Here is a 13,284-nt window from a genome sequence, read left to right on the forward strand (position 1 = left end):
TGCTCTGTAATGGAAAATAAAGAGACAGCTGTAATTTTCATACTCTTCTCACAGTCCAGTACTCGGAGGGCTAAAAGTAATCCGATTTTCTTATGTTTTAATAAAATGCTAGGATAATGTATTGTGAGATTTTCTTATACTCCCTAGGATTTAAGGAATATTCCGGTGAAAAGAATTATATTAATCGGAGCACAAACTCAAAAGTTAGAGCAAATTAAATGAACAGCGTCAGTCTTCTGTGTTCGTTACTCCCTCCTCTATCTATGTTGTGCCTTGCAAACTTATTCCGCCATTTCAATTAAATTCAATGTTTAATTGTTACACGAAAAATGCCGTGTGTGTAGCCAGCTACTCAGTTAGTTTTGGTGGCAGCGGCCCACAGCGGCCACTAACAACAGAGTTACTGTCGGAGTGGAGAGGAGCCCAGCCAGCAGCCAGCCAGGAAACTCGAGGCCATAGATTTGATTTTAATAGCAGTATGCTGTAAAAATACGGTCCTGTTGAGTGATCAACAAATGACTGGGCCAGATGGACCAAGGAGTGTTTTCTGCTCAGATAATTTATGTGGTTATCATATGTGCAGGTGCTAGAGATATATATATTTAGAGGTCCTACTGCATTTCCTTTAGACTGCAATGCACCGCTGATCATTCACTGTTTGCCCTGTGCAGCTCTCACTATGCCCTTCACACGTGTAGGACTTGAAATATCACGCGCCACGCGTTCTGTTGCTAGGCAAGCGAGCAGAGTACAATGGGAGCATCTGAGGACACTGTTGTTGTTGTCGTGGCATTAAGGGGGTGTCGTTAAGAGACGCGACAGGTGTTAGGGGTGACGGAGGACGCAGGCCGGTGATTGGTCAGGAGGGTGAGTGGCTAATGACCGGCGCCGGCCTGGCGGCAATAACATGGTCACGTGAGGCTGGGGGCCTGGGGGCGAGTAGCAAAGCGGGGGATGAGATAATTGATTGGGACTGATTGGTGCGGGGATGAAGGGCACAGCGTAACGGAGAGACAGGAGTCTTGGTTGGGATTGGAGCTGGAGTGGTTGGTGCCGGGACAGAGACGTAGCAGCAGTGAGCAGGGATAGATACGATAAGGATAGAGAGAACACAGTGTACGGTAGTAGTGGATAGAGAGAATACAGTGTATGGTAGAAACGGGGAGACATGGAGTGTTGTTAATGGCGGGTTGTGCATCGGAGCGAACGGAGAGATACAGAGCGATGATGAGGAGGAGGTGTGAACTCTATGCGTGAATAAACGAGACGAGAAAGACAACGAGAGTACGAGTCCTACACATGGAACGACAAACACGTACGGCCCATTTGTTTATCCACTGCTGGATGAGGGTCTCTTCATGCCGTGCAAATCACGGGGTTTGTTAGATCATTCTAGATTTGAAGCTTTCATGACTGCAAGGAATCATATTCTTAGGTTTTTTCGGTAAAGTCACGTAGGTAAAACATCAAAATTAATGAAATAAAATAAAACAAAAAATCACGACGTTTCGGAGGCAACACAAGTCTCCGTCATCAGGTGGGACCGTCACAGCCGAATTAGCTGCATCAAGTGAGGCAATGATTCAAGATGCAATCCCTTATAAGCAAGTTGAAGGGGGGAGGAGAGGGGGGGGGAGCTCATCAGAATGTTCTGATGAGCTCCCCCCCCCCCTCTAATTCGGCTGTGACGGTCCCACCTGATGACGGAGACTTGTGTTGCCTCCGAAACGTCGTGATTTTTTGTCTTATTTTATTTCATTATTTTTGATGTTTTACCTACGTGACTTTACCGAAAAAACCTAAGAATTTGTTAGATCATACTTCACCCGCGCTGGTCAGTGCTGGTTGATGAAGGTGGGGAGCCTGGATGTGGAGGCATGGATGTACAGTACAACAATGGATTGATGCACTGCCGTCTGCCTCCCACAACATTATCTGTTCATCACATCTCTGGTATGTTTAATAGCCATTCTCTCTGTTTTTATTATGTACCGGGCAATGTAAATAGCAGTGCTTTTCATTATTACCTCCTATCTCACTTGTGTTGATATTTTTGCTCGTATTTTAAGTTTGGTTTTAAACTTTGCATTATTGCATAATGCTAGGTGCAATGCAAGGTTTCTCTGTCTGGCAAATCCTCATTTCTGTAGGTTAATGTGTTCTTGAAATGTGTTCTGTAAATACTTGCTTTTATGAAAATAAGACATTTATACTTCAGAGGCAGCTCCCACCCACTGGCAGAGCCAGTGGGGGGGGTGGCACGTGCCCCCCCCCCCCCAATGATCCGATCGAAATTAGGGATTTTGATCAATGGGGTTTATTAGTAATAAATTGGCATTTTGCAACCCCCACTGCCACTGTGTAGCATATTATTACATGCCAGAGATGATAGGACAATAGTCCGAGTCCATAATTGGCAATAAGTAATGGCAAAGCAGTTATAAGTGATTCAGAATTGTGCGCAGTTGCGTATACAGTATAACGACTTCCCTGAAGGCATTCACCTTCAGCGAGCGTGTGCCGATCACACACGGTTCGAATTCGACCCTCGATCGATGGCTGCACCATCGCCACACACGCGTTGAATAAAAAGAAAGGGACAAGTCTTTGCTTTCGAACAAATCGTATCATTTTTCATTGCTGGAGGGATTGCCCCCCCTACCTGAAAATCCTGGCTCCGCCATTGCTCTCACCTGCTTATAAATAATGCACTACTATTGATGGAAGGCACTGACTGTTAAGAAAATTATTGCGGGCTTGGGCAGGGAAAAAAAACTTCACCCCAAGGGATGATGCCTGGTGGTCAAGACTAACAATGGAGCGGCAGTCATCGGCGAGAAACACACCCAAGAGGACGCCCACCATGGAGCAGGAGTAATGAAATCAGCCCATTGTATAATTGCTTAGTGGATTTATGCATGGCGAGACCGTGAGAGATAGTGATGGCCTGGGGAGGACATTCATCCGGCAGTGGATTGAGCATCCTTGACGACAATTGTGATAACCCGAAACCACATGTGTACCTTGCTTGCAGACCAAGTCCTCACTCGCTCCATGTCCCGAAGCAGGCACTGCCAGATGATCAAGCATTTCATGTTGGTGATGACGTGCTGCCACAGGGAGAAGTTGTCTTGATACACCTGGTCAATGCTGCATGGACGGAGAGACAAGATACCAATTTAATTTAAGATAAACCTTTGCTTAACTGGTCTGTAAAACAGAATCACAATTTAGATTTTTTTTATGCCTTTATATTACATGTACATTTCTAATATGTACATACATTAAACTTATTTCGCACCCTACATAGCCAACCGTGCTAAGCGGAAGTGTCATCATATTAAAATACCTCCATTATACATTTACTACTTAAACTTAATATCATCTTTTTAATACATTTGATTGTTAGCAAGTAGGTAAGAAAACAAAAACCAGCACGTTGAGTTTCAGTTTATTTCATTTGTTACACAGATCATCCCGTTTAGCCAGTTGCCCGGCTAAATTTCAAGCGAGATCCGTGGTGGTGCTGGTGCGCGAGCACAGCAACAACAAAAAGACTAAAAACGTCGACATCACAGAGAAAGGGTACAGAAGGGTTCTGAAGGAATATTGCACCACTAACGAGGTATATTTTCGTGGCATCCTTATCAAAGTGAGCTGTGGGTGGTGTGGATGAAGCAGGTCCCACCAGTCCCACAGAAGAAAGCTGCTCAACGCTGGGCGAGACGGAGCGATGGCATCAGCCGTGTGCAGGCGCTTGATCGATTGGCCTAGCAGTATAGCACGACCGCCGCTTGTTGCAGAGGGTCGGGGGATCAAATCCAGCGGCCGCACTGGTCAATGCCGCTGCAGCAACCGTAAGACCTTCTACTTCTCATTGGACGTAAAAAATCCCGCAACGTCCTTCGCAATAGCAGGCTATTGTATGCCAGCCTCACTTGTCCAAATTCGAAAATATACTGCAAATTTCTCAATGGAGATTATACACCTACTGGCAATTCACAGCAGGCGATCATTGGCACCAGTTTCTGGCTGTCTCTCAGCTTGTCTGTGGTTTTCATCCTAAAGGGCTAGACTGACTGAATGGACCCCACTCGCAAAAAACAACCCTTCTAAGGTTCTGATGTTATTTCGCACAACCGTGAGAGATGCCACGATGGACTGGGTAAGGCCTTGATCAAGCAGTGGATGGGTAATGGTTGACGAGGAAGATGATGATCCATAATAAAGGTTTTTTTTTTTTCGCGTAATATAAATGTGTCATTAAACTTGCGACCATCCAACACAGCAAGGTTTGTCACGTAAACAAAAATTGCCCAGTTACTGCTTCAGCACATTGGTGTGTTGGAGAGTAAACCAGCAGCATTTACAATTCCAGTACTGTTATGTTTCGCCAGTGATTACAACCAGCTTCATCAGGCGATTAGCCAGAATTGTGAAGAAGTTCTCCTGTTTCGGTGTTAAATATCGCAATGGTGATGTTATCACTGTGAGCCTATCACTAATTGGCACGTTTTCTTTTACTGACAAACGTTACTAATTATCTGCGTCTGGTGGTGACGAATTTAACGACACATTTATATTTATGTGAATCTAATCCAAGAAACCTTTATTGTGGATAATATTGGTCACAAAATCCTATGTGTTAAACTCAAGATGACGATAATGCTGTGTCAAATAGCGTGCAGGCTGTGCTCATGCTTACCAGCCAGCGATGTCCATGGCCTCCTTGTTGAGTGGTGACACAAGCAGGCACACAGACGGAGCGGTGATCTCTCCACCACCCGGAGCCACGACCCTCCAGCGCGTACGGTGGGAGTTGTTCTTCAAGAGGCACTGGTCGTTGGGATAGACCGTCACCTGTCCCAGGGGGAGGACAAACCAAGTCACACCCTGCTGCTACTGCGAAGTGCGGTAAGTTGGCAATCATAGCGCCATACCTTGCCATTCCAGAGCCGGGATATTTAGTCGATGAAATTGATTAATTGACGATGAATTGCAGTCAACTACTTTTCCTAGGTCGATTAAATGAGTCCCTTTGAAAAGCGTGGCCGCATCCACATCCTGCCTCCCGTACGCAGGAAACCCCTAACAAGACACGCCCAGTGTGACATGGCTGACGTTGATGCCAATGACATCACCATGCCTCACAAATCACCTCCCGTCAAGCAGAATAAGCAGGCAACGAGTTGTGAATTTCTTTTTTACAAAAAGGAAAGGTAAGCAAAATCACTCAAAGTAAGTAAATAAATGCAAATGAAGTATATAAGTTCAAATTGCATTAGTACATCAATTTCCAAGCTTGGGGAAAGGCAGCAAAACAACAGCAAAAACAGTCCCAGGCCATACCAAGAGAACACACAGACCCTTTCTGGCTACGCGATACGCGTCCGGTGCGTGCTCGCACCCCAACGCTCTTAACAATCCGACCGTGCACGAGACCCCCCCCCCCCCCACCCCACTTGCCTGCTCGGTTTTATACTCGCACAGGGCAGTGAGTGGAATGAGCGCCTGGACCGGATTCTGCGGATCCCTGGGCTTCAACTGCACCACCGTCTTGGCTCGGTTCATCAGGTTCAACACGGTCCTGTTGTAATCTGCCAAAGCGTCTCTCTCGGCCTGTCGTAGGGGCACAACACACAAAGAGAGCCAAGTTCCACGGAGGCATGCCTGGCAGCGGGAGTTAAAGGCGGAGGTGACATGCAATTTTTGGATCCTGTGTGGCTTTGGCACGGAGACAAAGGGACAGGCAGTTTTTCTTTTTTTTTTCCAGTAGCACATTGCATCCAATTATAAAGACCAAGTGAGATCATAATAAGTATGGGTGTTCATACCATAACGAATGAACATCGTGTCCATGTTTTCTACTTTGCATGCCAGCATTCCAAGCGAATGATAAAGGCAGCATTATGCAACAAAATCAAGTTTTGTTGTTGAAATGTTTTATTTTATATGCAACTTAAAATCCTCATCTCAGCATTTAAGTTCGGTGCACAAGCTATGTTGTCTGTGGTGCTTTGGAAATTGTATAATAAGATAGTATATTAAAAGTCTCTATCACTGGGATTCCAATAATAATATAGTGACAAATACTTGGATTATTCAAATAAAAGTGTTCATATAAGTTGAGTAAATTGCTTTGTTTTTTATAGGGAATTATTTACATTTACCAGCCACTCCTGCCATAATGTGATACTAGTTTAAACGTCATTAACAATTTGTTTAAGATTATAGCTCTCTATGATTGGACAGGATCTGTCACGTATAACTTATTTCAAATTAAAACGTATCCACTGCATAAAACATTTATTTATATAGATAAATATATAGGGCTTAGAGATAACTTGATCCTGTTTGCGAGTAGGCTCGGTGTTTTTTGGACCAACGAATACATTTCCATTCATCCTATTGACTTACCAAATTACTTGACTTGAATAAAAAGTGAATGAGAAGCCACGTCTCTGAAGTAAACAGATAGGTAATTAATGTCTGCCAAGGGACATTACAATCTTTGTACAGAAATACTCACCATAGCAGACTTCAGAAGAACATCAAGTTTGTCCAGGTTTGTAGACTTGTCACACACATATTTCATTTTTATTGCTTCTTGCTGGCTCATCAGGTATTTATCAACCTCCTGGGCATCTTTAAAAAACTAAACAATAAAACACAAACACGCCACTTGAATTCCAAAAACACATACTTTGGCGTCTTGTATTCTGAAATGTTAAGCACATTGTCTACACTTGTGATGCATTGTTGTTGTTGTCGAAGCATTATGGATAAAAGCATATATAACTAGAATTCTGATCTGTGTCTTGTCTTATAAATAAAGGTACGTTTAGTCCATCGGCCTCTTGGCTTGCAAGGATAGGGCACCATAGTTAAAATGCAGTGCTCTTACCATTAACAATTGGTAAGCCGGCAGCATTTGTTTAACAAGCCTGACTGCTGACGAGACCCAGGCGCTTGCAACTGGTCCACAGTGTTTTTCCTTAATAAAACGCTTCTAGATAATATTGATCTGTAAATCAAATAGGCAATCGACTAAATGTATATTTACATGTATGTGAAGACACAGAACAGAGGCCTGGTACAAGTTGCTTAAATAAACATGGTGTAGGCCCGTGTAAGATGAGAGCAATTTAAATTTGTGGAATTTGTAGGAGTGGTTGCTTAAAGCTGTTTGTGACCATAAACAAACGCAAGTAAAGGTGTGGCCGACGTGGAAACATACCTGAAAGTAGTTTGTGTTTTCTCTCAGGTGTATATCAATGCAGCGGACAAGTTGTAACATCCAGCTCCACTGTGTCTGCAGCGTTTGCATGTACGCCTTTCACATAGACAAAATCAGCATGTTAGCATCGTTCCGCCAGGCAGTACGGACTGTCAATTAACGTGAGCGTGGTGTCACAACAAAATACAGAACTCTTCTCATCCGCGACCCTATGACCCATGTCTCCCATTCAGCGTGGAAACTGCCGGGTCTGCGAAAGATCCTGTTACCCGTGATGATATTCTTCCTATTATCCGCAATTGGCTTCCAATTTAACTGCAAATCTTTTACGACATAAGGAGTTCATCGGTAAATGTATCCTATCACCTACGATTGTACGCAATTCTTGCCCACGGATGAACGGAGTTCATTTTTGCACAGTAACACTGTGGATAATAAGATCCATTATGTTCCTTCCCACAAATCACCATGGATAAGAGGATGATTTTTGTTGTTGTCAGTCCCCAGGGGTCACCTCGATGGTCTCGGCTGCTGGGTGGTCTTTCAGGAGTTGCTCGCCAAGTTTCTGGATGCGGTCAATATCGGCCTCCTTTCTCTCCAAGTCCTTTTGCAGCTCCTACAGGAGGAACACAACATCCTCATCAGCCAGCTTCATCCCACTGCTGGATGAGGGTCTCCCAATGGTGTGCATCAGATGACCTGTTCCAAAATGATTGTGATGGCCACCAGTGATCCAGCACTTTTGAGCACAGATTATTGGATTGTGCTGAGATTATCATGTGTGTGTGGGCGTGCGCGCATGTCACCGCCACTTAGTGGCAAATTGTGGCTGTTGTTGTTGTGTTGCATACCCACCTGCAGGGCTATGAGGTGACCTACGCAGAGTGCGTGTGTGAATGTGCGTGCCTTTCCCTTGCGGGGTGCAGTGTGATGCAGTGGTCAGCGCATTGCGCTACAAACTCGATGACCAGAGCTCGACTTCCGCTTACGTCAGTTGTGATTATCTGAACAAGTCCTGGGCCTCCCCTTGGCCGGCTCAGCCTTAACTAAGTACCCGGTGCAGTGCGTAAACATCACCACTGGGGGGAAGAGGCGGCTGGGCGTCGTTCTGGCAGCACCACTCCCTCATGCACCATGCTGGCCTTCATAGATTGCTTGAAAATCGTGCTTGCCCCGACAGTCTGTGGCTATACCAGGCTATACGGTGATTTTTTCTTGTCTTTTGATCCCATTGCAAGCGCCAGCTCTCTTTGGACGCTCCAGTCATGTGTAAAACTATTCAATAACAGAGTTGGCCAAACATCTGAAATGCGAAAACGCCCCTGGAAAAAAAAGTCCCGAGAATCTCCACTCTTTGTGTGAACTGCGACCCCAGGTTTGCTCACCGCGTGCGCGTCCCGTTTGGCCGACATGTTGGTGTTGCGGTCGCTCCAGTCGAAGACGAGCTCCTTCTCCTCACGCAGGTTCAGCCACTTGAGCTCCTCGGTAGCCTGCATCATGAAGCTGCGTAGATCCTTCATGTGCTGGATGTGTCTTCCAGAGGATTCCTGTTTCACACAATCATCATCATCCTCATAGGCCCACTGAGCTATGTAGCTCTTTTTCTGAAGCGACCTCGCCATCATAAATGATAGCTCAAAGAAGCGGCTTTATCAGACGGAAATTTATAGCAGCCAAATACTCTGAGTCATGTTGACTCCACAACCTCCTGCATAGCAGGTGAGGGAGTTAACATCTTGCCACCGCTGCGCCCCCATCATGGGAAGTCCTTCATCCAGCAGCAGATTGACAAATGGTAACACCTAATTTAATGATTATAAGATAATCCACTTTATATATACAGTATATGCAATGACCTGTGCACCACAGACATGCGCTATGCAAAATGTCAAATCAAATAACATGTCCCCGTACACTTATGCACTGTGCAGTACTAGGCTTTAATCATTGTGATCAACAGCCATGATCAATCCACTGCTAGGTGAAGGCTAACCCCCAAGCTATCGTCATCCATTGCGATCCTGCGACAGAATAATTTGCCGAGCAACCCTGCACGATCTGGAGTCAACGTTCCATCTCCGTGGTTTTACATCCCCTTGGATGCGTTACCTCCCGAGAGGAAGGGGAGAGTAAAGTATAGCCAGCTGTCCTTTGCCAATGATGAGAAACTTTTGACGGTAGAGAAGGCTTGTTGTGTTATTTGTGAAATGTGTTCATGGTTAAGGATTTAACGTACTTCACAAACGCAACAACAGAACTGTAAAGAAATAATGTACGTATGTATGCATTTTTAACAGCTATTTTACCTGTAGTATTTAAAATTAGGACCAGATTGTAGTGTATTATTTTAATGTTTTTTTATTTACTTTCCATAAAATAAACAAAAAATTGTAAGCTGCATACCTATGAAAGCTGAATAACACTCTTTGGTTCTTTCGGTAAAGTCACGTAGAAATAAAATAAATTAAATAACAGAATACGACGTTTCGATTGCAACACAAGCAGTCGTCATCAGGTAGAACTTAGCTAAATTTGAGAGAGAGACAAAACACAGACACGGGGACACAAACAGACACACAAGCAGAAAGAGACAACACAGAGACACACAGAGAGAGACACACAACATAGACACACAGAGACCCAACGTCTCTGTGCCGAGGCCTTAAATAGAGATAGAGGGGGGGGGGGCAAAGAGAGAGGTGGGTCTGCTGGAGCAGAGAAATAAGCATGTCAATGAGAGAGCTGTGTGGACGGCCGTGTGGACGGCCAGGGGACAGAAAGACCCAGCATTTAATCTATTTTCTTTCTACGTGACTTTACCAAAAGAACCAAAGAGTAATTCCTGCAGTCACGAAAGCTTCAAATCAAGTCTGAATAACACTATTAACACTCATTATGTTTTATTATTGCTATTCCGTTGTAATAAGGGTTATTATACGCTAAAAATGGCATTCATTGGCTTTGTCAGACACTTAGGCACAATTTTTTTTTAAATGTCCACTAAACTAAAACTTAACACGAGCAGTTATAAATTACATCACTCTTTTAAGCTGGCAATTACCAATAGTTTCCCACAATTATTGATCAACACATCATCATCGGCCTTGGTCAACCCACTGCCGGATGAGGGCATCGCTAAGCCACCGCCATCTCTCAGGATCCTAGAATGTAATCATCCACCCGATACCTAACATACACACGAGGCGACTCCGTCACTCCATCTCCTCGGAGGATGTCTTCTGAATGCATTCCATTTCATAGTTTACTGGACTTTCTTACCCACCCCTACTAAACATCTGTGAAAAAAGCTTCATAGCCCATTGGATTTATCCATGATAAATAAAGATTCCGATTCTGGCTGACATTCTGTCATTACTCTTGACCGTCTCACATCATCGCTTGCAGCAACTTTTCCTGACCAAGCCCACTTGCCTTCTTAAGAGTTTGAACGTTCTCTAATCCACTCGTTCCTCTTTCTGCCTCTCAATGTAATTTCAATCACGATCTGCATCTCCCCATTGCTTGTTCATGCACTCTTCAGTTTTTGTTCCCATTGTCCAGGTATTTTTGTTCGGCACATACATCATACCTGTCATTAAAATACTAACCTCCTGTTGTGTTATTTTAGGCATTGACAATGACTCAAAAGTAGCAGTTGCTTTAAATTGCATAACAACCACACAAAATCAGCCCATTAGCTCGCGAAACAATAAGTAACTTGAGTACAAAGGGCAAGGTATAAATGTGACTTACCAGTAAGTTATGGTATTTTGAGTTGAGCTTCAGCAAAAGGTCACAATATTCATCCCTCATTTCTGGTGGCATGTTAGACTGAAATAATAAATGAGACACAGAAATGAAAGAAGGTTGTGAATCATTCCAGCAGAGGACTTCAAATGGGGTGTTTGTTAATTTGAAAATGACCATTGTAAGGTTGTAGGCTGATGTCATTTATTATCTAGTTTGTAAAAACCGCAATAAAGTATTGATGTTACATAAGGAGTGATTTAATTTTAGATGATTCTTATTAATTGTATTAATGTAACAGCCGTTACATAGTGGAGGATGCCAATCACATTTCTAGCACATGCTATACACAACAATGTGTTCATTCTCTGCGGTTGCAATGTTCTCTTTCAGACGCAATGCGTGCCAGCCCTAACAAAGTGGCGCTCGTGCATGCCCTGTGTTAGAATGCCTCTTGTTCTTGTTGCAATCCATAAATAATACCACGGACTAAAATACACGCCAAAAAGAAGGAATGCATTGGGACGGGTGATTGAGGCGCATTCGAGCTATTGTAGTGAAGAGGAGTCTGAGACTGGTTCTTCAACCCACAGCCACACTCGTTCCTAAAACCAACCCCGAACACGCGTCTCACAGCCCCTTTTTTTAAACCCTCCATCTCCGCCCTCGTTCCCAATACACAGCTCCATCTGGCACACCGAGTCCGTGTGACCCCCGTCTCGTCTATTATCTGTGCGTGTGATTGGTGTGCTATGCTGAGTGCGAGTGCGTGAGGATGGCTCGCAGATCCCCTACATCAGTACTAAATACAAATGTAACCATGGACATAAATGAAGGGTTTATAGTTTTATGTACGTAATTATGTACGCCAAAAAAAGAATTATACTGCTTTGCAGTTTATTGTTAAAATATTTGGACTTTGGAGCATAAAGATCGCTGAGATGCAAACGCTGCAGACACAAGAAATTATTTTCTGAATGCGTTTTTCAAAGTGTGCATTTGAGTCCACATCGGTAATGACTTTGCACTGCGAGGTCACCTCTGTGAATGGGCATGGAACTACAGTACATTTACAATGATGTGCATTACAAGAGTGGCATGAAAAAAAAGCCTTAATGTGAAGTATATGTCAAGATGCTAGTTTAAACCCTTGCCTCAGATGGCAGCTCATAAGATTAAAATTAATTAAGGATGTTAACTATTTAACTATGATGTTAGATATTTACATTATGGATTAAGGTGAATATAAAAGCCATAGTTCTAGCAAGTTCTTGATTGTGCCATTGCTAGCAGAACGGCCTCCACTTGAGGGATCTATTGAGAGCACCTCTTGATGGTAAGTTGGCGTAATTTGACATGCAACATTCGGGTCACTTGTAATACTGAACCAATTGATCGGAATACGTTTTTCAAGCATTTTCTTTTGGTTCAGGGCCATCCTAAGAGTAGTGAGAGAAACACCTCTAGCCATCCCATGCGGCTCATTTTTTTCTGTTTAATCTACTTAATGATTAACCCCGTTTTTTGCAAAGTGTGTATGACAACAACAAAAACTCATGAGCCATTACTTCCTTAGATAATGACTTAGGAAATTACCTCCAGCTCGTTTGCCCTGTCCACCTGGCTTCCCAAGCCAGCAATAGCAGTCTGCATGGTCTGGAAGTTTTTTTGCTGCGACTCAACGCTGTTCATATCACTAGCGCACACCATGCGGCTCAAGTGGTCCTGAAAGCATCGCACAGCATTCAATGTCAACAACAACGCATTGTACAGACTGTCAGATGTATGTACATATGATGAACTTCTTCCGCACCGTACATAGCCAACCATGCTAATCGGAGGTGTGGGGGGGGGACAAAATGCTAAACACAAAAGGAAGTTCTAAAGAAATTAGTTTTAAACCTAGATTTAAAAGTGCATAGCTCCAGTGGCTTCCAAATATCGGAGACAGCCGCAGAAGCGCATCTGAAAACGCACGATGCTGTGGCCGTCTTTGTTTGACGGATGGCTAAAAGCTGCCGCTGCTGTGATAATGACCGGAGTTCGCGTGATGGTTTATGCTCCTTGACAAGAAAATCAAATCCCCAATTGCCTCCACTTATAATTTTACTGCACAAGCTGCTCGTTGATGGCGGCTGTGATTGCAACACTCTCAACAGTAAAAAGCCCTTGGCTTCTATTCCCGCCCGCGCTGCAAATGACACCAAAAGAAAAATGCGACACATTTGACACTCGGCACGTTCAGGCGGACACGTGTGCGCTAGCTGCACCCCCCCAGCCCCCACATTGCGAGCGCATAT

At 44.0% G+C, this 13,284-nt stretch overlaps 1 protein-coding gene across 1 annotated transcript in view; it reads right to left on the bottom strand.

Annotated features, from left to right (window-relative positions):
* LOC133349286 (dystonin-like) overlaps positions 1-12,705 on the bottom strand; it is a 30,673-nt gene extending 17,968 nt beyond the window's left edge. Inside the window, exons 1-9 of the mRNA XM_061562664.1 lie at positions 12,581-12,705; positions 10,991-11,068; positions 8,623-8,784; positions 7,752-7,853; positions 7,238-7,333; positions 6,530-6,655; positions 5,467-5,619; positions 4,706-4,860; positions 3,024-3,150 (exon numbers count right to left, since the gene is read on the bottom strand). Coding sequence (XP_061418648.1) covers positions 3,024-3,150; positions 4,706-4,860; positions 5,467-5,619; positions 6,530-6,655; positions 7,238-7,333; positions 7,752-7,853; positions 8,623-8,784; positions 10,991-11,068; positions 12,581-12,694 — 1,113 coding nt within the window. The 5' untranslated portion in view covers positions 12,695-12,705. The remainder of the gene's footprint in view (positions 1-3,023; positions 3,151-4,705; positions 4,861-5,466; positions 5,620-6,529; positions 6,656-7,237; positions 7,334-7,751; positions 7,854-8,622; positions 8,785-10,990; positions 11,069-12,580) is intronic.
* Positions 12,706-13,284: the final 579 nt, after the last annotated feature.

This window comes from Lethenteron reissneri, chromosome 29 (genome assembly GCF_015708825.2).
Source record: "Lethenteron reissneri isolate LAM-NWPU_2019-01 chromosome 29, ASM1570882v1, whole genome shotgun sequence".
Classification (NCBI taxonomy): domain Eukaryota; kingdom Metazoa; phylum Chordata; class Hyperoartia; order Petromyzontiformes; family Petromyzontidae; genus Lethenteron; species Lethenteron reissneri.